We start from the raw sequence: 26,961 nt of genomic DNA on the forward strand, positions 1-26,961 counted from the left end.
GTGGCCTCATTAAACTTTGGCAATAGCATTGTTTTTTTACTTCAAAAGTCCAAACAGAAAATTCACCAAATTCTTAAAGTAATCCTCTTCACCATGGCATTTTGAATTACATTATCCATCAGTGTTTATAGAGGTCAGTAAAGCAGTTGAACAGTTAACTTGATCATCTGAAATACACATAACAGATCAAACACACAATTAACATATGAACTTTCTATTTGCAATAGTTTATGAAATGTATTTTCCTTTTGTTTTATTTAATATTTTTTATTTCTCAAGCCCAAATGTAATTATCAATTGTGAGTTTGTAACATGCCAATCTGAATATTTGGCTTAGAGGTGGATGTTTTTCTGTGCAGAAATTTAAAGGATAATTAATTGTGCTGGGTACTGGTGGCTTATGCCTATACTTGTAGCTAATAAGGAGGCTGAGATCTGAGGATTGAAATTCAAAGCAGCCCAGGCAGGAAAGTCTGTGAGATTCTTATCTCCAATTAACCACCAGAAAACCAGAAGTGGTGCTGTGGCTCAAAGTGGTGCTGTGGCTCAAAGTGGTAGAGATTAGCTTTGAGCAATAAAGCTCAGGGACTGTGCCGAGGCCCTGAGTTCAAGTTCCATGATCAACCAAAAAAAAAAGGATAAGCAGGTGTGTTTTTTTCAAATGCAAGCAAATTCTGATACATGTATAATCAATAAATCACCTTCAGGGGCTGGGGATATAGCCTAGTGGCAAGAATGCCTGCCTCGGATACACGAGGCCCTAGGTTCGATTCCCCAGCACCACATATACAGAAAACGGCCAGAAGCGGCGCTGTGGCTCAAGTGGCTGAGTGCTAGCCTTGAGCGGGAAGAAGCCAGGGACAGTGCTCAGGCCCTGAGTCCAAGGCCCAGGACTAGCCAAAAAAATAAAAAATAAAAAAAAAATAATAAATCACCTTCAAACATCTGTATAGTATTACCAGAATTTGTCCGTAACAAACACCAACTGAAGAGATGCTTTTGAAAAGAAAAAAAAAACGTAAATTCCCAAATGATGTTTAAAAGCATTAATCACAAATTGCAAATAACTCTTGAAGTTAATTAGGTATCATATCTCTTAGCAGCTCAATTTTGACAAATGTAAGTACACAAAATAGATGCATTCTTTCCAATTTGAGAAAGAAATTTGGAATAAAATAGAATTCAATGATGAAACCAAAAACCTCACATTTAGGTGTTATTTATCGGATAAGTGGGGTCTATGCACAAACAAATAATAAACCAAACATTGGTGTGACTGTTATTCTTTTGCACATCTATCCTTGACTTGTTTCTATATTCGTTTGTGAAAACTGTCTTAATTATTAGTGTATATGCCAGAATCTAAAATTGTAGAAAATGGAATGCTAGCAAGGTAACTATAATGCTAGCCCATTTTTTGTATTCTGGACCTTTCTACTTTATTTTAATTGTATGTCTTTTTTTTTAGATTTAGAGGTGTTTTTAAATATTTATTTATTGTCAAAGTGATGTACAGAGGGGTAACAGTTTCTTATGTAAGGCAGTGGATACATTTCTTGTACAGTTTGTTATCTCCCCCTTTCCCTCTCCTCCCATGCATTGTTCAGTTGGTTTACACCAAATGGTTTTGCAAGTATTGCTTTTGGAGTCATTTGTCTTTTTATCCTTTGTCTCTAATTGTATGTCTTTTCACAGTGTCTAGGTTCAAATTCCATCCTTACCACCTCTCAACTATGTGATCTTGGGCAAGCTCCTTCATCCTTTGGGCCTCAATGTTCTCTTAAAACGGGGATGATTCTAATAACAAAACCTACCTCGCAACATCATTGTGTGCACCTCAAATGTTTAGAATGGTTTCAGGCACAAAGTAAATGCTCAACAAATCGTAATTAGTGATGGTAATTCTAGTAATTCAGGAATGGATCTTTAATAACAGGCAGGCTATTAATACTTCTGTTATGTTTTTCTCGTAAGTTTTATGTCAAATGTTATTAAAGTAAGTTACTTTGATTATGTTTAAGTTATTCAATCTCCAATTAAGAGAATATAAAAGATGATACATCATTTAATACCCTTATTTTACCGAATCATAGATGTCAATTTTTGTCCTAAGATTTGTTTGTATCACTGAACAGTTTATGCCCTAGAATAAAAATTATTCTATGGTAGATATAATCTTTCTCTCTCTCTCTTTGTGGTGCCAGGATTGGGGCTTGAACTAAGGGCTTTGCATTGGTACTTGGCTTTTTTGCTCAAGGTTGGCAATTTACTACTTGAGCTACACCTCCACTTCAGACAAAATCTCAATTATGTTTAATAAGACATATTTACACATCCAAGAACTATCATAATGATTCAATTCTGTGGCCCATTTAGCTTAATAATGTTTATAATAATGATAAGAATACTTTATGGAAAAATCAGCTTTTCCTTCAGCATGCCACCCTTGGTTCAAGATTACTGTTTTCCCAACCTTGTTTTACTCTCCAATGTTAGGAAAAGATGATTACTTAAGATAGTGCTATTTTTGAGTTGTAGATTTTTCAGGTTCAGCAAACCCCTTCCTTGAACTTGATATTCAACTGCACAGTTATCACACCTTGAATGTCCCATAGATGCATCAGATTTCATGTTAAAACTAGGCCTCATCCTTAGCTTCTACCACTACTGCCCTTCAAATCAACTTCCTTCATTCCCCATCTCAGCGTCCACATCTGCCTTGTTACTCTAACCAAAAATACATCTTAAACTCTTCCCTTTACTCATCTTTACTCGATGATTAATTTTATTCCAACTTATCTTTGGTATATTTACCCTCTCTGCTTTCCAAACTTAGGCCCCAAACTATTTTGGGGGGAGGGGACAGTCATGGGGTTTGACCTCAGGTCTGGACGCTGTCCCTGAGTTCTTTTTGCACAAGGCTACCATCACTACCACTTTGAGCCACAACACCACTTTTGGTTTTCTGATGGTTAATTAGAGGTAAGAGTCAAAGCCTAGACTGGCTTTGAACTATGACCCTCAGATCTCCGCCTCCTGTGTAGGGCCCGCATCTCTATAGACAGGGAAATTGAATGGATAGTAGATTACTTCTTCATTCACTTGGTTATGCTTCAAGTGCTTCAAAGAATTTCCTGACACCATTTGAAAATATGTGAGTATACCTTTTATTTCCTTATCTTTGTCAGAGTTTCCAATTTCCCTTACTTTTCTCCTACAATATTGGCCAAGAGACTAGAAACTGGTAGAAAAAGTAAGATGGGATGATAAATATATAAAGAAATGAAAGAAAAGTTATGCACATTTTACCAAAATAGATTTGTGTACCGACCTACCTGCTTTCCGTGACTCCTGTATGTATGTATGCATAAACTGAAGGCCAAACAGTTCCTGTTCCTCCTCTTCATCTGTGCTTGCACGGGGAGGAAGTGTAATTTCCAGTTTTAGTGGGTTGTCTCTGAAGTTGACAAACCTAGCAGTTCACCAAAAACAGTATTTTTATAGATGCTATCGATGTGTACATTTATTTTCCTAGAGAAAGATCAAATGACTCACTTCAGCTACTGAATATCTTGATGAGATGTGTCCCCAAAATCTTTACATTTCCTAGAAGAAAAAAATACTCATTTCATACTATTAGTACTTACTGTTGCCAATGAGTTTTGTGTGCATGCCAGCCTGTACCTGCAGTACCTGAGCTTTTTTGCTCAAGGCAAGCATTCTACTAACTGAGCCACAGCTCTACTTCCACCTTTCCTTTTTCTGTTAAAGCTTAATTGGAAGTAAGAGTCTCACAGCCTTTTCACTGAACCACAATCCCCAGCTGTCTCCTGAGTAACTAGGATTAGCTAATGACAGTTATTAGCAGTATAAAAATACTTTTCATGAAAAAGTCACCAACACAGGCTATTTCTTAAGACTGAAAAATCCCTATACAGTTTATTTTTAATCATTCTTTCTTGAATAAGACCAGTATTATATGAATCTTATTTGTCAAATAATAGAATTTCAACATTAGAGAAGGTTTTGTTTGTTTTGACTTTTCTTTTTGTCTTTTTCTGGTACTGGGGATTGAACCCAGGATGTTGCACTTGCTACACAAGTGTTTTGCCACTACATCCCAACCCAATTGGAGAAGGTTCTGAGAAGATATGCATCAAATAAATAAGAACCACTTTTTTTTTTTTCTTTTTGCCAGTCCTGGGGCTTGGACTCAGGGCCTGAGCATGGTCCCTGGCTTCTTTTTGCTCAAGGCTAGCACTCTGCCACTTGAGCCACAGTACCACTTCTGGCCGTTTTCTGTATACGTGGTGCTGGGGAATTGAACCCAGGGCCTCATGTATAGGAGGCAAGCACTCTTGCCACTAGGCCATATCCCCAGCCCAAGAACCAGATTTATTAACGATCATTTCTAAATATTACCTTATTGTGTGGCAAAAAATGAACATGTCAGTTTTTTATCTACAACTCCTTACCTCAGAGTTGTCATTTCTTCCATGCATACTGGAATATCTTGCAATTTATTATTGCTGAGAACAAGAGTACCCAGATTTTTCATGTTGCTGATTGCTTCTGGCAGGCATGTTATTTCATTCCTCTGTAGCCATAAAGTATGTAGATTTTGCATTCTGGAAAATTAAAAGAGGTTTCTACGATTAGTACATTATATAAAATCTAGATTTTTGTTACCTGAAAAATCAAAGAAATTGGATGTGCACCAGTGGCTCATGCCTGCAAACCTAGCTACTCAGTAGGCTGAGATCTGACGATCTCAGTTCAAAGCTAGCCTGAGTAGAAGTCTCTCCAATTAATTACCAAAAAAATGTGGAAGTGGAGCTGTGACAATGGTAGAGCTCCTTGAGCCCTGAGCAAGAAAGCTAAGGAACAGCACCCCAGGCTCTGAGTTCAAGCTCAATATAGGCAGACAGATGCACACACACACACACACACACACCCCAAAGAAGTGTCATTTTTTGCAATGTCTCTTTGAACCAATAGACGTACGGACCTTACTGACTTCACATGACCTGACTAAAACTACATTACAGAATTAAGCTTCATAATTCTGCAATCCTATGGTGGTAGAAATGAAATCAATGTATTTTACAATTCTTCACAGTTGTCACCATTTGCTTGGTGTTGCTAAATGTTATGCAATCGAGTCTTAAGAGAAAAGTCATAAATTATCACCAGGTCTGTTAGATGAAAGCTGGAATGCACAATGGTTAACAACATGGATGCTGGCCAGGATACCTTACTAACTGACATTGGAGGTGTGGACTAACGTTCTCTACATTCATTCCCACATCCTTTTGTAAAGTACATAGAAATGCCCGGCATGCACTCAGCCCTGTGGGTATAGCTGTGGCATATTCTTGCCAAATGTCTTGGAAGTGACACAACCAGTTTTTCTACTCTCCAAACCCTTTTATATATTTGGCACAAATGAAAATATTCTGTGGCAAGCCAGCATATTTTAAACTAAATGAGTGTATTGTGATGGAGAATTGGGGGTTCCCCTTTGTCTTGTTCAGTTTGTTTTCAATTCTTGTTTTTCATAGGTGGTTTTAAGGCATTGGTTAGTTATTTAGTTTACCTTTCTATGGTTTCAGGAAGTTGCTCCAGTCTGTTGCTTCCCATATCTAGCCACTCAAGGGCAGGCATGTCCAACACAGCTGGAGGGATGGTAGTAAACTGGTTCATACTCAAATCAAGGTGAGTCAGTTTTAACAGTTTGCTGAGCTGAAGAAGAAAGCAAGGTTTTTCAAAACCACATGTCTACCATGTAAACTACTAAAAGGTTCACCCTGATCCAAGAGCTATTTGACACTGAGGGATGTTCATATTACATTTGAGCTTCTAGCATACTAGTTCACAACCAACAGAAAAATAAAGCTTAGTAGCCTTCCAGGAAAATAAAAAAATTCTGATACAGATGGGCAGTCCTGTAATCCTAGCTATTCATGAGGTGGAGAACTGAGGATTATGGTTCAGAACCATCATGGGCAGGAAAGACTGTAAGATTCTTATCTACAGTTAACCACCAAAAAGATGGGAGTGTTTCAAGTGGTAGATTGCTAGCCTTGAGCAAAGAAAGCTCAGAGGCAGCACCCTGCTTGAGTTCAAGCCCCAGGACTCACACACACACACACACACACACACACACACACACACACGTGTATGATATATTACACATATTTGTATGATATATTGCTGCATATATAGATTGTATCTACTTAGATAGAACTAAGTGATGGAGTGTGTGCTTAGCATGTGTACAGTCTAGCACAAAAGAGGGGAGAAGGGGTGGGTGGGATTGTGTCTATTCAATGCAAATTCATTTTCCAAAGTAACCAAGTACCAGTGTTAACAGGACCCTCCTGGAAAGGCTTTTGCTTCCCCCGAACAGTAAACATTTATCATCATGTTTTACTTTCATCCATACATCAACTTTACTGCTTGATAATTACAGTTTCTAAATAAACCATCAAAAATTAATAGTGGTGATGCACATCTGTAATCTTATCTACACACGAGGCTGAGACCTGGAGGATTGTGATTTGAAGCCAACACTAACAGAAAAGTTCACAAGACTCCAACTCCAAAATAACAAGCAAAAAGCTGGCTTGGCTAAATGGGAGAATATCAACTGAGCAAGCTAGCAAGCTGAGAAAGTACAAGACACTGAGTTTAAACCCTGGAACCAGCAAATACATATAAATATATAGTAGGACACAAAGGAGCTAAGGAGAGACTTCTCAGAAGAAAAAATTCTTTGGCATGGGCTGGCTGGAAATATGGCTTAGTGGTATAGTGTTTGCCTAGCATACATGAAGTTCTGGGTTCGATTCCTCAGCACCGCATAAACAGAAAAGGCTGGAAGTGGTGCCTTGGCTCAGGGGGTAGAGTGCTAGCCTTGAGCAAAGAGAAGCCAGGGACAGTGCTCAGGCCCTGAGTCCAAGCCCCAGGACTGGCAAAAAAAAGAATGACAAAGAAATACATGAAGAAGTGCTCATCATTACTGGTCATAAAAGAAATACAAATCAATACATCTCACCCCAGTTAGATTCGCCAACATTTTGAATTTGAACAACAAATGTTGGCTGGAATATATGGGAAAAGAAACCCTACTGCACTGTTGGTGGGAATGTAAGCTAGAACTACCACCCTGGACAGCAGTCTGGAAGTTCCTCAAAAACCTAAACCTAGCTCTTTCCTATGACCCAGCCATACGACTCTTGGGCATCTAACCTAGAACATCAGGAGCCAGGATACTGCAAAGACACTTGTACATCACGTTCATTGTTGCATTATTCACAATAGCCAATCTATGAAAACAGCCCAGATGCTCTACAATAGATAAGTGGATCCAAAAAATGTAGTACCTATTTACAATGGAATTTTATGCAGCCATTAGAAATAATAATGCTATGTCATTTGTTCTAGGATGGACCTAGAACAAATCATGTTAAGTGAGGTAAGCCAAGATCAGAGAGACAAATAGTGTGTTTTCTCTCATATATGGAAGCTAGACCTAAAATAAAGTGGATGCCGGGTGCCAGTGGCTTATGCCTGTTATCCTAACTACTCAGGAGGCTGAGATCAGAGAATCAGGGTACAAAGCCAGCCTGGGTAGGAAAGTCCCCATGAGATTTTTCTGTTTTGGGGTTTTGTGCCAGTCCTGGGGCTTGAACTTAGGGCTTGAGCACTGTCCCTGGCTTCTTTTTGCTCAAGGCTAGCACTCTACCACTTGAGCCACAGTGCCACTTCTGGCATTTTCTGTTTATATGTGATGCTGAGGAATGGAACCCAGGGCTTCATGCATGCTGGGCAAACACTCTACCACTAAGCTACATTCCCAACCCAGTGCCCCCCCCTTTATGGTGCCCTTATGGCACTAGCCTTGAGCAAAGGAGCTCAGGGACAGAGTCTGGGCCCTGAATTCAAGCCTTTCAACTGACAAAACAAATAAGTTTAAAATAAAACAATAAATAAGTTTAAGAGAAAATAAAATACACTGTGACATGATATGTTATACAGGATTCTAGACACTTCACACACAGTGAGACCAAAGGAAGATATTCAGGAGAGGGACACAAAGACACAATGCCTATGTACATCTGATCATACAAAATAATTATCAAAATGAATTCCAGGAAATGGAAACAAGAGGTTTTTTCTTCATTGCTGTTTTTGTTTTCTTTTGTCTTGTTTGTTCACTTATCTGTCTTTGGAAAAGTAAGGAGGGCATAGAGATGAAAGGGCAAAGGGTGAACAAATGCAGCAATGATACTCACTAGACACTGTGTTGAAAATGAACTATACAACTTGTGGGTGGGAGCAGAAGGAAAAAACAGAGAGGGGGGAAGGGTAACATTACTCAAAAAGAAATGTGCTCATTACCTGACTTACATAACTGGAACCCATCTGTACATCACCTTTTAGGGCTGGGAATACAGCCTAGTGGTAGAGTGCTTGCCTCATATACATGAAGCCCAGGGTTTGATTCCTCAGCACCACATATACAGAAAAAGCCAGAAGTCGCACTGTGGCTCAAGTGATAGAGTGCTAGCCTTGAGCAAAAAAGAAGCCAGGGACAGTGCTCAGGCCCTGAGTTCAAGCCCCAGAACTGGCAAAAAAAAAAAAAACCACAGTAGGACAATACTAGCATTCTCAGTTTAACAAAAAATATACTGATATGACAGTTTCTAGTCTATTCCTCCCTACTTCATACAGTTGGCTATGTATCATTGCTCTGCGTGGTTTTCAGTTTTGATTAATGTACCTAAGTGCTTGTTTGGTTGCCAGTACTGGGGCCTGAACTGAGGGCCTGTGCACTCACTTAGCTTTTTTTTTTTTTTCTTCCAAAAACTGGCACTCTACCACTTAACCCACATCTCCACTTTCAGGGGTTTTTGATGGTTAATTGGAAAAAAGTCTCTCAGAGTTTGGGCACTGTTTTTTAAGCCATGACCCTCAGATCTCAGCCTCCTGAGTAGCTAGGATTACAAGTGTGAGCTACCAACACCTGGCTTTTTTGTCTTAAATTTTTTTTAATTTAATTTATTTATTAATTGAACACAAATTTTTTGACAAGGTGTTGTGCAAAAAAGGTACAGTTACATAGTAGGGCAGTGTATACATTTCTTGTGATATCTTACGCCCTGTTTTTCTATCCCTTCTGTAGGTCAGGTAGACATATATACAATATACAATGTATCAAGAACATATACAGTAGCCACGTGGCCACGCCCAAGAAAGTTCGCCTAGGGCTTTAAATGTAATGTTGATATTAGACCATATGTCGGCAGTAGTCTTATATGAACGTACATACATAGCTTTTGAGCTATTGTATTCCCCTGAGAGGTCAATTTTTGACCTTTATATGTTGAGTAATTGTTTGGTTTTAGTTACATACTGTTGGGTCGCTGCCCCAATAATGTGGGGACTACTATTTGACAAGCAGTTTTTGGTTTCACAGACTTGGTCTCTACTGTCTCTCCGTCTCCCTTTGTTAACAGTCATATATCAGGGAGATCATGCCCCTTTGTTTTCTGTGTTCTAGGCTTGTCTCGCTCAACATTATTTGTTCGAGTTCTGACCATTTCCCTGCGAATAACAATATTTCACCATTCCTAATCGCTATGTAGTATTCCATTGTGTATAAGTACCATATTTTTTGGATCCATTCGTCTGTGGAGGGGCATCTGGGTTGTTTCCATATTTTGGCTATTGTGAATTGTGCTGCGATAAACATGGAAGTACAAATGTCTTTTTGATATCTTGGGGTTTGCTGGTTAGAATAGATGCCTAGGAGTGGTATGGCTGGGTCATAGGGTAGGTCTATATTGAGCTTTTTGAGAAACCTCCATACTGTTCTCCAAAGTGGTTGTACTAATTTGCACTCCCACCAACAATGGAGAAGGGTTCCTCTTTCCCCACACCCCCTCCAGCATTTGTTGTTGCCTGAGTTCAGAGTATAGGCCATTCTAACTGGGGTGAGGTGGTATCTCAGGGTTGTTTTTATTTGCATTTCCTTTACTACCAGGGATGTTGAGCATAAAATTTTATTTTTTAACTTAATTTTAATTTAATTTTCCTAATTTTTTAAATTTAATTCTGTCTAGCTTTCAAGCAAATAGCAATCTAATCAACAAGGTACATCAATACAATGACAATAATGGAAGTACTTTTTGTGCTACAAAGATTTTTCTTCAATTTAAAAGCTGCAGTGTGGGCTGGGGATATGGCCTAGTGGCAAGAGCGCTTGCCTCGTATACTTGAAGCCCTGGGTTCGATTCCCCAGCACCACATATACAGAAAATGGCCAGAAGTGGTGCTGTGACTCAAGTGGCAGAGTGCTAACCTTGAGCAAAAAGAAGCCAGAGACAGTGCTCACACCCTGAGTCCAAGGCCCAGGACTGGCAAAAAAAAAAGCTGCAATGTAGCTACAATAGGAAATGGTTTTCACTACTTTTTTTTGTTTTGTTTTTTGTTTTTTGGGGTTTTTTTTTGGCCAGTTCTGGGGCTTGAACTCAGGGCCTGAGCACTGTCCTTGGCTTCTTTTTGCTCAAGTCTAGCACTCTACCACTTGAGCCACAGTGCCACTTCTGGCTTTTTCTGTGTATATGGTGCTGAGGAATCGAACCCAGGGCTTTATGCATGCTAGGCAAGCACTGTACCGCTAAGCCACATTCCCAGCCCCTCGCTAAGTATTTTTGACATAAAATTTCTAGTATTTCCTCATGAGCTTTCTTTTTTAACATATAATGGAGGAGAAAACTACAAGTAGATAGACAATAATCGGCTAAGCACGTGGATCTTTCGAACCTCTTGTGGAAGATCACATATATCTCTGTTAACAGCCAGTTCTAGTTTCTTCAAGCTGGCACAATTACTCAGTTCCTTGGGGACAGTTTTGATTTTGTTGTAGCTAAGAATCAGTTCCTGAAGCCTAGTAAGTAGTCCTACAAAATAAAACATAGTAGAAAGCAGATGAACAAAATGTTTCCAGCAACAACCAAGTATTATAGGACAGATTTCATATATAATTCACAGTTCTTATTTCCTCCTCTTTTTCTTGTCTGTGCCCTCCCCCGACTTTAAACACTGGACAAGTTTATTAGTGCCATAGGGTGGTAGGAACTCGACTATTTTCATTGAGATATCCTGGGCTGAAGGTGGTTCAGTGGTTGAGTCCTGCTCTAGCATCTGCCAGGCATGGGGTTTGTGCCTCAACACCAAAACCAAAATGTATTGAGTAATTTTTCATCTGGAGGATTTTTTCCCACTGTGCAATGAATATTTTTCATTTTCATTTTCTTTCTCTTCCACTCTCTTTCCTGCCTGCCTGCCTTCCTGCCGCCCTCCCTCGCTCCCTTCTTTCTTCAGTGTTAAAATATATTAGACATTGCCAGAAACCAAGCAGACATCCAGGTACAAAAGAACAAAGGAAAAGTTTATTGCTGGCAAAGGGAATGGCAAGAACCCTTCTCACCAGGGAGGATTGAGAAGAAGTGCGGTCTATTGTCCAGAGTGATAAATATAACCTAGGAGGTCTTAGAGGCGGGGACTTCTGTGTGGATGTGGGAACCAGAGGCTTCACCATGTTGGGCTATGATCGATTGCTGCTTTCAAATGGTAGATATGGGGGGGTCCTGCAACTGCCCAGGCCTGGAGGTCAGTCTAAGGGGGTCTTGTTGCCTTACATGGTCATAAATGTACAAAAGGAGTGCCATCTCAAGGAAGAGGGGGTGGGGGCTACATATTTTGCCGCTCTTTCGATATGGACCTATTGTTGCATAGGAAGGGAACATGCTAAGCTATGGGAGAGGAGACTATCAGGCTTACACAAGGCCTTGTACTCTTGCCTGCCTTTTTCACTCAAGAGCCCAAGCCCCACCTTCACTTCTGGTTTTTTGCTGATTAATTGAAGATAAGATTCTCTTTGATTTGTCTGTCTAAGCTAGCTTCAAACCTCCCTCAGATCTCAGCCTCCAGATGTAATGCAGAAACTGAGTCACAGCCATCCTGGTGCCTGGCTAGGTGCTAGGGGCTGTTGTTTTCACGGACATCCTGGAGGAGCCTAGCCAGGAGTTGGGGGACTGTTGACCCAGCTCCAAGGCCTAGAGCAGAGACAAGCCATTCTTTGAATTGCAGATGCCTGGTTAAAGGAGTAGAGTCAGATGGCCCCACTTTGGGGAATATGTAGGTACCTTGTGTTGTTTAGCCCCAGGAGAGCTCTACTCTTTGTGCTGTATTTCTGTATAATGCTTTGTTGAGGCTTGGTCTCCACCCAGACACCCAACACATGACCTTTGTCTGTGGCCTAGTGGTAGAGTGCTTGCCTAGCATGCATGAAGGCCTGGGTTCAATTCCTCAGCACCACATATATATGTAGATAAAAGCCAGAAGTGGCACTGTGGCTCAAGTGGTAGAGTGCTAGCCTTGAGCAAAAAGAAGCCATGGACAGTGCTCAGGCCCTGAGTCCAAGCCCCAGAAGGTTTTGTAATTGGCCTACCTGCAGACCCAATAAAGACTCCACAATTTGGACTTTCAAGATGTGGCTTCTCGATTTTCTCATGACTGGTTTTATATCTGATTTAAGATATATTTTACCACACAACACTGAGAAACTAGGATTACAGGCATAAGCCACCAGCACCACACTAACTCGTTTTTATTGCCTTCAGCTTGTTGTAAGAGGAATAGCTAAACCAGCAATGTTGTTGCCAAATCTCTAGAACAGTGTCTCCAAACAGACTTTTATCACTTTGGTATCTCATCTGTCATAACCCCAACTAACCCAGAAGCTTGCATCCTTTGAGTTTCAATTTAGATTAAATGTTTACAACATTCTCATGATTCAGGGATATGTATAGGCCACAAGCTTTTTTTTTGTTTGCTTGTATGTTTTGCTTTTTGCCAGTTCTGGGGCTTGAGCTCAGGGCCAGAGCACTGCCCCTGGTTTCTTTTTGCTCAAGGCTAGCACTCTACCACTTGAGCCACAGTGCCACTTCTGTCTTTTTCTATATATGTGATGTTGAAGAATTGAACCTAGGGCTTCATGTATACAAGGCGAGCACTTTACCAGTACGCCATATTCCCAGCCCCACAAGCTTTTTTTTTGTAAGCTTCAAAATAAAACAGTTAGGTAAAACAGCACAGGAATAAAAGCAATCTTTTCTTACCAATTCCTCGAGGTATCTCTGAAATTGAATTTCGAGATAAATCTAGCACAATGAGGTTCTGGAACCTTCCAATGAATTCAGGAATTTTCAATAAACCAGTTCTATGAAGTTGCCATTCCTGTAGTTGATTGAGTTTCAGTAAAGAAGAAGGGAGAGTCTAAAAGAAATGAATCACCACTATATGACTTAAGTTAGATCATTAGCACAATGAGGTGTGATATTAATTAATAAAAGCACTTTGGAGCTGGGCACTGGTGGCTGATGCCTGTGAAGTGATGAAGATAATCTGTTGCTCTGCTAGCTCTCAAAAACAAAGTATTGCTGATACTATCCTGTAGTGTTCAATGTAAAACTTTATTCTGTATTGTTTAATGTAAAACTTTTTCTGACGCTGGCCCTTGCTGTAAAGTTATGTAGTTGTATTTACCCAACTTGCTTTTTTTTTTTTTTTTTGGCCAGTCCTGGGGCTTGGACTCAGGGCCTGAGCACTGTCCCTGGCTTCTTTTTGCTCAAGGCTAGCACTCTGCCACTTGAGCCACAGCGCCACTTCTGGCCATTTTCTGTATATGTGGTGCTGGGGAATTGAACCCAGGGCCTCATGTATACTAGGCAAGCACTCTTGCCACTAGGCCATATCCCCAGCCCCCAACTTGCTTTGAACTTGTTTTGCTCTGTATTGATCCACACCTGTAAACTACTCCTGGAGAGTTTTGTCCTGTTTTGCCACCTCCTTGTTAGATGGTTTCCAGTGAAGATTAAGGCACCCTGACCTGTTGTGACCCACACTTTTCAGAAGTAACAAGCCCCTATAGTTAAGTCAAAGGGAAAATTCCTGTGGTTTTGGCGTATATACGAAGCCTTCTGAGATGGCCAGGACTGTGTCTTGAGATCCTGACCTGCAGTCCTGATGTGCCAGTACTTTCTCGCTCAATAAAATCTTTTTAAAATTTTCCTAATCTGGGGCTGGGGATATGGCCTAGTGGCAAGAGTGCTTGCCTCGTATACCTGAGGCCCTGGGTTCAATTCCCCAGCACCACATATACAGAAAACGGCCAGAAGCGGCGCTGTGGCTCAAGTGGCAGAGTGCTAGCCTTGAGCAAAAAGAAGCCAGGGACAGTGCTCAGGCCCTGAGTCCAAGCCCCAGGACTGGCCAAAATTTAAAAAAAAATTTTTTTTCCTAATCTGAGTGTCTCATTGCATGTTGATCCATGGACCTCCCACAACACCTGTAATATTAGCTATGCAGGAGGCAGAGGTCTAAGGATCACGGTTCAAAGCCAGTCAGGTAGGAAATTCTGTAAGACTCATCTCCAATTAACCACCAAAAGAGCAGAAAGTGAAGCTAGGGCTCAAATGGTTGAGCACCAGTCTTGAACAAACAAGATAAAGGATAGCACCCAGATCTTGCATTTGAACCTACAAAAAAAAACAAACAAACCAAACTTTATAGTTTTTTTTCTAGGTACTCTGTGTTAGTACTAAGTTCTAAGACCTTTATCTTTTTTTTGCTAAAATTCAGACTCCAATTATAGCAGAATAAACAAAGTGACATATCTTGTCAACAATGTACACAAGTTGAAGTTTGTCTCAAAGATTCTGTTCTACTAGGCTTTCCTAGAGTTAATGGGCTAATAAATTGGGAATATTCAACCAGGTGCCAGAGGCTCACATCTGTAATCTTAGCTACTCAGGAGGCTAAGATCTGAGGATCATAGGTTGAAAGCCAGCCCCACATGGACAAATCTGTGAGACTCTTGCCTTCAGTTAACCAGCAAAAAGCCAGAAGTGGAGGTGTAGCATAAATAGTAAGAAAAGAAAAGAGTTCAAGTCCCAAGACTGGCCACATACAAAAGAGATTATCCAAAAGATCTTCTCAATCAGTCATTTAAACTTTTCTTCATTTCAAGGTATTTTAAAGTATCATTAAGCTGGAAATTTTAAAGAGTTTCATGTATTCTAAATTCTATTGATTTTGAATTCAGTGTAAAATAGATTCAAGAGGAAGCAAGGGAGTCAACCATGTAGCTAAAAATACCTATGTACATGCATAAAAATAAATACTTATAAAAATTACAGTATGCTTAATATAGTTAGGTGTGGGGATGGCTATACCTTTAAGACCTGGGACTGCTGGCTGCTAGCCACTCCCACCTCCTTCCTGGTCCGAAACCGGAAGAGGCAGCCTAACCAGCTCCCGCCTCCCAGCTGCAAGCACGTGTGTTGTAGTGGTGGGGGGCGGGGGGTCAGGCGCACAGAGGGCGGTTCTGTGGGAAATGACGTTAGCCCGTTGGGGAGGTCCTATGGTGCTGCTCTTGGATGGACATGCTCATTAGCCTATCGGTAGCACCTGGTCAGTCCCTCTCCTTCCCTTGTCATTACTGCTATAAGTCTGATTGCCCCTCCCTTGAATAAACAGAAAGCTCCTGAAGCTTACTCCGAAGTGCCCATGCATACCTGTCTTCCTTGGCGAGTATAGGGAGGGGGAGGGCATTCTCGCAACCACACGCCAGCCGAGGCTATCTGTGGCCCCATTCCACCTTGGATCACCTGCAGGTCAGGCAGCCAAGGGCGAGAGTGATAGGGAACACATAAGGGGATAAAAGGCTTTGTCTCTCCACAAAGGAGAGGATAGATTTAGCCCAGCAGTTAAAGAGGGAAAGAACATGAATCAGGAGTCACCCCTAACAAAATAATATTATCCATTCTATTTCATGAAGCTTTAATCAATCATTTCTAAAAGAAATGATAGCCAGATAGTCATCTTAAAAAAAAAAAAGAAAAAGAAAATGAGGGCTGGGACTGTGGGTTAGTGGTAGAGTGCTTGCCTAGCATGCATGAAGCCCTGGGCTCAATTCCTCAGTACCACACACACAGAAAAAGCCAGAAGTGGTGCTGTGGCTCAGGTGATAGAGTGCCAGCCTTAAGCAAAAGACGCTCAGGGAGAGTGCCCAGGCTCTGAGCTCAAGCCCCAGGAGTGGCAAAAAAAAAAAAAAGAAAAGAAAAGAAAATGAGAAATTACATATTATAAAGGTTAGGAGGGCTGGGAATATGGCCTAGTGGTAAAGTGCTCGCCTCATATATATGATGCCCTGGGTTTGATTCCTCAGTACCACATATATAGAAAAAAAAAGCTGGAAGTGGCACTATAGCTCAAATGGTAGAGTGCTAGCCTTGTGCAAAAAGAAGCTAGGGACAGTGTTCAGGCCCTGATGTCAAGCCCCAGGACTGGCAAAGAAAACAAAACAAAGGTTAGGAGAAATATCACAAATGACTTGAGCTTAAGTAGCAAATAATTTAAAGAAATTGTTTTCTACTAGTATTGGGGCTTGACTCAGGGCCTGGACAGCGTCCCTCAGCTTTTTTGCCCAAGGCTGGTGCTCTACCACTTGACCTATACCTCTACTTCCTACTTTTTGCTGATTGATTGAAGATAAGAGTCTCGTGGACTTACCTGGCTGGCTGGCTTTGAATCTAAATAATCAGGTATATTACAGGCATGAGACACCAGTGCTCAACAACAAATTATATTTTTGCAACATAAATTTATATGTCTCTTTCCTATTCTTCTTGGTGCCCAAATTGATTTGGTGTTTTTTTGTTTTGTTTTGTTTTTTTCCAGTCTTGGGGCTTGAACTCAGGGCCTGAGCACTGTCCCTGGCTTCTTTTTGCTCAAGGCTAGTACTCTACCACAAACCACAACTCCACATCTGGCTTTTTGGTGGTTAATTGGAGGTAAGATTCTCACAGACTTTCCTGCCTAGGCTGGCTTTGAACTGTGATCCTTAGATCTCAGGATTATGGGAGTGAGCCACCAGAACCAGCTATTATAATCTTAATTACAAAGTCTTGGAATAATTTTCTCAACTCTCCAAGAACAAAAGGTGCAAAATCATAAGTTTCTTCTCTAGAATTTACCTTCCATTCTTCTTTTTCTATCTTCAAAATGACTCTTCCATCTTCTCTGGTGACCTTTTCTTTTAGTTTAGTTAAGCTCACTCGTTCCTCCCAAATCCGGGCTAGTCTAAGAGACCAAACAATCACTTTAGTTCCCAAGTACTGGCATAGATAGCTGTCATTGTTGTGTGGATATCGGGCAAGAATTGATTTTGCAAGGTTTATAAAAGCAGGGGCTGGGAATGTAGCCTAGTGGCAAGAGTGCTTGCCTCCTATACATGAAGCCCTGGGTTTGATTCCCCAGAACCACATATATAGAGAAAATGGCCAGAAGTGGTGCTGTGGCTCAAGTGGCAGAGTGCTAGCCTTGAGCAAAAGGAAGCCAGGGACAGTGCTCAGGCCCTGAGTCCAAGGCCCAGGACTGGCAAAAAATAAAAAATAAAAAATAAATTTATAAAAGTTATCAGTACCCTAAATGTCCTGAGGTAACAGTGAGTTACCTCCCACTCCTTTGTGAATTGTCATTTGTGGTTATTTCCTCTCCCTTTGCCCAACATTCAAACTTTTAAAGAAAACCTGTACCTAAATGATTAAGATGTTAGCTGATAATCTTTCTTCAGATTATTTATTTTTTGCTGGGGATGAAACCCAGAGTCTCAATCATGCTAGGCAAGGCTCTCCTGTCTTCTCTTAGATTTACAGCCCCTCCAACATCTGGAGACTTTCAGAGAAAGAGGGTCATTAATGACAATGACAGTTTCCTTTGAGATTCTCTTTAAACAGGCCCTGCCTTGGGATGCCCTCTTTGTTTTGATAGAATATAATATGAGCAAGAATCTTGCTGAGGGGCTGGGAATATGGCCTAGTGGCAAGAGTGCTTGCCTCATATACATGAAGCCCTAGGTTCAATTCCCCAGCACCACATATATAGAAAACGGCCAGAAATGGCACTGTGGCTCAAGTGGCAGAGTGCTAGCCTTAAGCAAAAAGAAGCCAAGGACAGTGCTCAGGCTCTGAGTCGAAGGCCCAGGACTGGCAAAAACAAAAAAACAAAACAACAACAAAAAGAATCTTGCTGAGCAAATTTGGTGAACATCCCTTGCTTTTACTACCTAGCCACTTTTCTTCAGCAATAATCCTATCCAGTTACATCAGCCAGAAATCCCATTCTGACTCCTCTTAACATGTTTCCATCCACTCCCTCCCCTGCCTCCTGCCTGCAAATCACCCTTTTATTTATTTGTTGCAGTCAGAGTTGAGTCTAGTTCCTCTCCACCACTATAAGACTCTCTGAAAGCGAAAACTATTATAATTGGCAAAATATAAGCATAGTACATTTCACAAGCATAGCTTTATTTATAAAAGAGGAAACTCTGGAAAATGAAGGCCTAAGTGAATGTAATACCCACTGAGTCAGATCAAGGTGTGAATATCAGTTCTGCATTAATTGGCAATGTGATCCTTGAAAAGACACATTGGCCTGTCCCTTGGGTTTTTCTACTTGCAACGGAGAAAAATAATAGTATTTATATGTGGCCAAGACTACTCATCATCCTCTAATAATTTTTATGCCTTAAAAAAATAATTTTATGCCTTTTTCCCAATAATGGGTCCTCTGGTGGGTATAATGGTGCATACCTGTAGTCCCAGTACTCAGAAAGCTGAGGCAGGAGGCTTTTAGAGTTTGAGGCAAGCCTGGGCTACACAGCAAGTTTCTATCTTAAAAAAAAATCCTTTAAATTAACTAGGCACTAGACATTTAACCATTCACTCTTTTTTGCAGCTACAAATAAGTGATGTGAAGTTTTGCCAATGGACTATTAGAAGTGTGTTCGTTTTCTTTGAAGGGCAACTTCCTGCTGGCTGGAAGTGCATGTGATGGCTGAAGTTGCCCATCTATTTTGGGAGAAGGTGGGAGAGGAGGCAGAACTTTAAGAATGGAAAACCATGTATAGTTGGGAGGTAAAGGAGAGGGCTTTAAGTGTCTGATTCGGTGGAATTGCTATTGCAGTTCTGCAGTGCTTGTTCACAGTGAACAGAAAGTGGAGCAGTGGCTCATGCTTGTCATCTCAGCTCCTCGGGGGGTGAGATCTGAGGATCACAGTTCAAAGGCAGTCCAGGCAGGAAAATCTATGATACTCTTATCTCCAATTAACCACCCAAAAGCAGGAAGTGGAACTGTGGCTCAAGTGGTAGAGCACCAGCCTTGAGTAGAAAAAAGCTTAGGGACAGCATCCAGGCCCTGAGTTCAAGCACTGGAACCAAATTAAAGAAAAAAGTGATCAGAACTTATATAGGCTATTGTTCTGTTTTTGTTCTCTCACAGAACAACCTAATACAGCAAACCCATGGCATCACCGGATGTATGGCTCCCATGAAACCACCACTGATTGGTGAAATTGCACATGTGCAGGATGAACAGCATTCGATGTCTGACTCATTTCCCCCATCTGATGGCTCAATATCCATTCAACAAATCTTAGATGTTCACTTTATCACTTATACTAAACACACTAACTTTTGATTTGCTTTGGTGTCCCATTTACTCTTATGGAGGTTTATTTTCACAAAACTAAGGTCAGGGAAGTGTTCAGCAGATCATAGAATGACTCAAACACAATAGAGGGCCGGGCCTTGCACACAGCCGACTCTGTGGTGCTACATAATGCATATGGAGGAAGTAAACATTTTTCTTAAATTTCTCTTGATTTAAAAAAAAAAATCTTTTGACCATGCCTGGGCCCAAACCACATGATTGAATAAGGCATAAATAAACAAATAGAGCAAGCTTACTGTACAAATTATGTTATTTCAGCAAGTTGAAAAGGATTAAATACAACAAATAAACTAGATAGCTGGGCATTGGCAGTTCAGGCCTGTAATCCTAGCTAGTCAGGAGGCTGAGATCTGAGGATTGCGGTTCAAAGGCATCCTGAGCAATAAAGTCCATGAGACTCTTATCTCTAATTAACCACCAGAAAATTGGATGTGACGCTGTGGCTCAAAGTGATAGAGCGCTAGCCTTAAAGAGTTCAAGCCCATGACAGGTAAAAAATAATTAATTAATTTAAAAAATAGACCAGCCAGCAAAGTTTCTAGAAATAAGTGCTACTATCACTTTTTATTTTGTTAGCATGTTTGTTGGCTTTGCATGGAAAGAATGAGAACCTCACCCTGATCTTTTTGTGTGTGTCAGAACTGGGGCTTGAATTCAGGGCTTGGATGCTACCCCTAAGCTTTCTGTTGTTATTGTTGTTCAAGGCTTGTGCTCTATCACTGAAGCTATAGCTTCACTTCCAGATTTCTTTTGGGGGGGGAGGGGTGATGGTTAGTTGGAGATAAGAGTCTCCTTTATTTCCTAGGCTGGTTTTCAACTGAGAGCCTCAGATCTCAGGAGTAGCTAGGATTATAGACATGAGCCATCAGGGCCCAGAGTCTAATCACGTACATTTGCCAGATGCAAATTGTGGCTTATCAATAACCTTTCACCTATTTGATTTATTTGGTTATCTGTCTATCTATCTATCTATCTATCTATCTATCTATCTATCTATCTATCTATCTGTCTGTCTATCTATGAATGAATGGCAAAGTCTCACTCTGTATCCAAAGCTGGCGTCACAATCTCTATCTTCCTGCCTCAGTCTCTCAAAGTGCTAAGATTACAGGCATGTGCCACCATGACTGACTCTCCCTTATTCTTTAGTGGAAGAATACCAATTGTTACCCTACTCCCAAGCAATCATGGAATACATCTTGATTTCAATCACATTTCTCTGCAAGGTAACTGCCTGGGGTGTACAAATGACCCAATTCTGGCCATTGAAGGAGTTTACTGGAGGGACCTGAGAAACATCTCCTCACTCTTAAAGATAAAAGAAAGCAAGTTCTGGATGGCTTGGTTGTAATCCTAGCTACCTAGGAGGCTGAGATCCAGAGGACCAAAGTAAGATCCAAGGCAAGCCTAGGCAGAAAAATCCCTCAGGCTCCACTTTCAAAATAACCAGCAAAAAGTCCAACTGGAAGCATGGCTTGATTGGAAGAGCACCAGTCAAGCAAGTAAGAGGCCCTGAGTTCAAACTCTGCTATAGCCCGAACAAAAGAACAAATGAATGAAAAAGAAGTTTCTTTTGAAAACATCAAATTGCTTGGCTGTGATGTTGGCAAATGCTCTGGTCATCTTGGAAGGTTGAGGGCCTTTCACACAAACCCCAAGCTGGCAGCCTGGGATGGCAGTGGAAAGTAAGAACAAAGCCTAGTTTGCCAGCATGGAGGTTCTGCTCTGACTACTTTTGAATCTGTCTTACTTTTCAATTGCCTAGCTAGGCCTTTTATACTGAATTTTCTGTGACTTGCTAAGTTATATGAATACATTTACTATTTTAAAAGAAAACCTAATGACTGAGAATTTGTATGTGGAATCTAGGAGAAAAAGGACTGTTCTTGTAAAAATCAGTGGCACAATCAGGAAAGTAGGTAAGATATGGAAGAGGCAGAGGATATGAGAGCCATCAAACGTAAATATAGCCCCAATCTAGAAATCAGGCGATCTTCAGGAGCCATAGCTGGAACTTACAGCTATTCAAGTAGCTAGAAATTTGTAGTACCTTCTATTGCCAGATTTTTTCTGGGTGTGTGTGCTGAGGGTTGAACTCAGGCTTTTTGTGCTCTTTTTGCTCATGGCTGGCCCTCTATCACTTGAGCCACACCTCTACTTTCAACGTTTTTCTGAATTATTGCAGATAAGAGTTTCAAAGACTTTTCTGCTTAGGCTGGCTTTGAAGCTTGTGAACCAATGTCACCTGCTACTTTTCATCTTTCCCTCTAGTACTGGATTATGGATTCAGGCCCTTTTACTTGCTAGGGAGGTGCTTAGCACTTGACCTCCATGCTTCTAGTGTTTACTTCTTGTTTTAGATACTAAAAAAAAAAAAATAATACCGAATAACAATCCTGAAAATGAGGGTGACTGATACCATTCAAACTGGTGAATGTTACACAGCACCTACCACAAGGCATGACCACCATTTCCACATACAAACACTTTTTACAAAATTGGCAGTGGGGCTTGAGCACAAGGCCTTGAGCTCTCATTTGGCTGTTTCATCAAGTCTGGCACTCTACCACTGAGTACTTAGTAAATAAGCTTCTATAATGTTGAGATTATGAATGTTCACTAATTCAAAATAACAAAGGTGTCATAGCAGGAGGCTGGGAATATGGCCTAGTGGCAAGATTGCTTGCCTTGTATACATGAAGCCCTGGGTTCGATTCCTCAGCACCACATATATAGAAAAGGCCAGAAGTGGCACTGTGGCTCAAATGGTAGAGTGCTAGCCTTGAACAAGAAGAAGCCAGGGACAGTGCTCAGGCCTTGAGTCCAAGCCCCAGGACTGGAAAAAAAAAAAAAAGCGTCATAGCATACTTGTGTTGGAATTCCTTCTCTCGCTTCAGATCTTCCTTGTGTTTCTTTATTCTTTTTTCCCAAACTTCCTTTGCAGCATGAAACACTCCAGTGCAAACCACGTTCTCTGTCATGATTTCTCTACATTGTCAGTAAGGCATCAACTTCATGAAGGTTTGAATAGCAGGATCACAGTGAACCACTCAGAAAGAACCTAATAGATGGTGCCATAGGAGGGTGAGAAGCAATGTGTTTAGAATGTTCATCAAATACCTTGATAATCATACTAGATAATGTGTGCTGAACACTGTTTCAGAAACTGTTCAGATTGGTTTTTGGATTATTTTGTTTGCTTGTTTTCTCTCTTCTCTCTCTCTCTCTTCCTGCCTCTCCCTCTCCCTCTCTCCCTTTCTCCCTCCCCCCCTTCTCTTTTGCACCAGAACTGAGGCTTGAACTTAAGGCCTTGTGATCTCACTTGGCCTTTTCACTCAAGGCTGAGTTTCTACCACTTGAGTCACACAACTTCCAGCTTTTTGGTGGTTCATGGTAGATAAGTGTCTTTCAGATTTGTTTGCTCAGGTTGGCTTTGAACCTCAATCTTCAGAGCACAGCCTCCTGAGTCGCTAGGATTACAGATGAGAGCCTCAGCCTCTCTCATTCCCAGTGGTTAGTTGGTTTCTGAGACAGAGTCTCACAGTGTTGCTCGGTCGGTCTCAGACTCAGAGATTCAAACAGTCCTTTCACACGAGCCTCCCAAATAACCAATACAGGCATCCACCACCAGACCTTATGACTATTGTGTATATTTTACATGTCATATTTCCCTTAAAAACCCTTATGTAAAATACTACAATTCAAATATTTTCATGGAACATTTAGAAATGGAGAAGTGCACATGAAAAGCATGCTGGGGTATCCTTTTCTGCAGTAGGGTATTGGTGAGGATGACCTTTTGTGGAAACTTTAGTTCAGTGACTGAAAGGAGATTTGGGACCAAATCAGTTTGGATCTATCTTGTAACATTCACACACTTTGAGCCAGCAATTCTATTAAAAAATAAACAATACATAAAAATAGATGTACTCAGTACTGACTTATGAGATGGCAATCCCTCTGTACATCACCTCTATAAAAACAATAAAAATTAATTTAAAAAAAAAGAATATTTGTGACATTTAAGAAAGTTCCTTAGGACCAGGTGCTGCTCGCCCCTGTAATGCTAGCTACCCCAGAGGCTGAGCTCTGAGGATTGTGGTTCCAAGCCAGCCTGGGCAGGAAGGTCTGTAAGACTCTTATCTCCAATTAACGAGCAAAAACCTGAAAGCTCATCAGAAATAAGTATCTCAAGGACTTTCCTGCCTGGGTTGGCTTCAAATGATCTCAGCTTCCTGAGTAATTAGGATTACAGGTGTGAGCCACTGGCACCTGGCTCAGACCAATGTTCCTGATGAACATAAACACAAAAATTGTCAACCAAGCACTCCCAATCCAAACTCAACAACCCATTTTTAAAAATTCATGTACCGGGCTGGGGATATGGCCTAGTGGCTAGAGTGCCTGCCTCATATTCATGAGGCCCTGGGTTCGATTCCCCAGCACCACATATACAGAAAACGGCCAGAAGCGGCGCTGTGGCTCAAGTGGCAGAGTGCTAGCCTTGAGCGGGAAGAAGCCAGGGACAGTGCTCAGGCCCTGAGTCCAAGGCCCAGGACTGGCCAAAAAAAAAAAAAAGTCATGTACCATCATCGGGTGTTTTTATTCCAAGAATGCAAATTCATAAACAGAATACAACACGTATATAGAATCACAGATTCATTTCAGTAAGTGCAGAGAACCCATCAACAAAAATCAATCTCCCTCCATAAAATGTTGAAGAAACGAGGCCTAAAAGGATCATGCCTTGAAATAATAAGGGCTACATAAGACAAACCTATAACCAACATCACACAAAAAGCTAAGGAGAACAAAGATGGAATGAATGTCCTCACTCAAGTGGCAGATCCAGGATGTCTGGTTAAGTCTTAATCAGGTCACTGTGTCCCTGATGACTCATTTCCCAGCCTATGCTCCACTGTCTGGTCCTTGCCAGGCTGTAGCACAAGGAAGAATATGGTGACACTTCTATGAACAGTTCATTTGCACAGATGAGCCAGCAAGGTACAGATGATGACAAGGAACAGTTTAGGACAGCCAGTGCCTTTGGGCCTATAGGAAGAAGTTGGAGGTAGTTTTGCTGAATTACAAAGAAGAAAGGAAGTTTTTTTTTTTTTTATTTCATGGTCAATAAAATATTTCACCTTAAAGTTGGATGTTGCCATTATGGACTTTTGATTCAGAAATTAATATTTTGCCTATTTGTTAACTGTAGATGCATTCAAATTAGAAAAGGTATTTTTTAAGTCCCCGAGATTTGAATGAAAGAGAAATGATTTTAGTTATGTGCTTATTTCTCTAGGCTGAGAATTGAACCTTGGGGGATCTCAATAGGCTAGACAAGAGAAACTTTTAAAAGTGGATGTTTGTGTTGTAAATATGCTTGTAAAATCCAGATCCTATGTTATATTGATATTTAAACAATGTAATTCCAAATGTGGTAGGGCAGGTCTGAAATCTTAGCTTATTGGGAGGCTAAGACTGCAGGATCACTTGAGCTCCAAAATTCAAGGCCATCCTAGGCAACATAGTATAATCTCGTTTTGTGTGTGTGTGTGTTTACATATATTTTAACCAAGAAAGACAATAAAAATAGGGATATAGCTTTATGAAGATGTAAAAGAACTTAAAATAAAAGCTAAACAAGAATGTGAGGCCCTCACAATAGCTCAGCAGCTATGTACATATGATTATATAAGTTGAGGCTAAGCAAAATGAACTCCAAGAGATGGAAACAGGAAGATTTTATTGTTTTCATTGTGTTTAATATACTAGGTGAATTTCCTTTGGCGTACCCCCTGTGGTCACTGTATATGATTTTGCTACTCTGGATATTGTATATATGCTTATCTGAACTAGGTAAGGGAAAGAAAAATGAGGGAGGGTGTAACAAGTAAGACAAGAAATGTACTCACTACCTTATTATGTAACTGTACTCCCTCTGTACATCACCTTGTCAATAAAATTTAATTTAAAAAGAATGTGAGGCCCTAAATTCAAGCAATCATACTGGCACACACATGCGCACACATACACACACACACATACACATATATACATACATATATACACACACACAAAAGATCAAACAAAAACCTTGAGGGTACATGTACTAATAATCTAATTACCTGGGCATATTCCATATAATTTCTTACTCTCATATATTAGCAATATTGAAATATTTTATTACTTTAAATAACAGCAAATAATAATGTATCCAATGCCTAACGTATGAAACTGTAACCTCTCTGTACATCAGTTTGATAATAAAAATTTGAAGAAAAAAAAACAGCAAATAATGAAAACTATTCTTAAAGCCCTAACTACCTACGTGTGTGTGTATTGTACTAGATATATAACCATTCATCAGTCACTGGTGAATTCGTTTCCTCATTTGCCATTCTGTTTCGGTCATCTATTACTTTGCACTTGATGGCAGATTTCCCTCAGAAGAGAACCAACCTCTAACACAAGATCTCTGCCTAGACTTTGATTGACATGTAATTGGAACGCATATAGGACATCCAGGAGGTGGGCAGGGCAGTGACAACACAGGGGAGGTCAGCTTCTTAGAGGGGAAAAAAGACCAAAGAAACACAAGCCTGTACAGAAAAGCATGACACCCCCACCCCCACCCCCCACAAAAAGATTCATCCAAGTTTAGTTGTACATTCTGGCAATTACAGACACCAGAAATTGATCATCAGCGAACTATATATGAAGAACAGAGAAAAACTGGTTATGAAAAATACTTACCAGTGCTGGTAGACACTGAAGCCAGTGTGCCCAAAGTTAGTGATTATCAGTCAGCAAGGAATGGATTACAGGGTGATTTTTGTTGTTGTTGTTTGTTTCCAGTGTGGCTGCAAATGCCTACAGTTCTCAGGGAGGCTGTAACCCAGTGACATGTAATGTCAGCCGACTTCTAATTTTAGTTCATAGACGAGGCCGAGAATAGCAAGAATCCCATGGGTTGGTGTGCACAGGATCAAGTGATAAGCGATATGCCTGTAAAATGCTGTTCCACACGTGCAATAAGATGACCAGGCACAACTGCTTCTAAGCTCCAGAAAAGAATTCCTATTCCAAGTCCTTGTACTTTGTACAACCTGAACATTAGGAAGTGCTTTATGGAATCCAATGACTCTATTTCAAGCAGGGAAACAGAAATACAACAAAAATTCTACCTAGTAACTGAGAGGCCTGCAAATATCTGAACTAACTGTAGATACTCAGATAAAGGATACAAAGTGAGTATGTGGGTAAAGATGAATAATGGAGGAACGCCAAACTTCATCTGGATCATTTCTTTTTTTCTTC

The 26,961-nt window shown here is 40.6% G+C and overlaps 1 protein-coding gene across 1 annotated transcript; it reads right to left on the minus strand.

The window, feature by feature from the left end:
* Nucleotides 1-66: 66 nt before the first annotated feature.
* Lrrc39 (leucine rich repeat containing 39) lies at nt 67-26,606 on the minus strand. The gene is made up of 9 exons (XM_048352039.1): nt 26,398-26,606; nt 22,510-22,702; nt 17,106-17,211; nt 13,191-13,347; nt 10,831-10,967; nt 5,597-5,742; nt 4,476-4,628; nt 3,336-3,472; nt 67-167 (listed from the first exon to the last, which is right to left on the minus strand). Exons 2-9 carry the CDS (start codon nt 22,620-22,622, stop codon nt 112-114), a joined length of 1,005 nt encoding a protein of 334 aa, XP_048207996.1. The 5' UTR covers nt 22,623-22,702; nt 26,398-26,606; the 3' UTR covers nt 67-111.
* Nucleotides 26,607-26,961: the final 355 nt, after the last annotated feature.

Source organism: Perognathus longimembris, chromosome 7 (genome assembly GCF_023159225.1).
Source record: "Perognathus longimembris pacificus isolate PPM17 chromosome 7, ASM2315922v1, whole genome shotgun sequence".
Classification (NCBI taxonomy): Eukaryota; Metazoa; Chordata; class Mammalia; order Rodentia; family Heteromyidae; genus Perognathus; species Perognathus longimembris.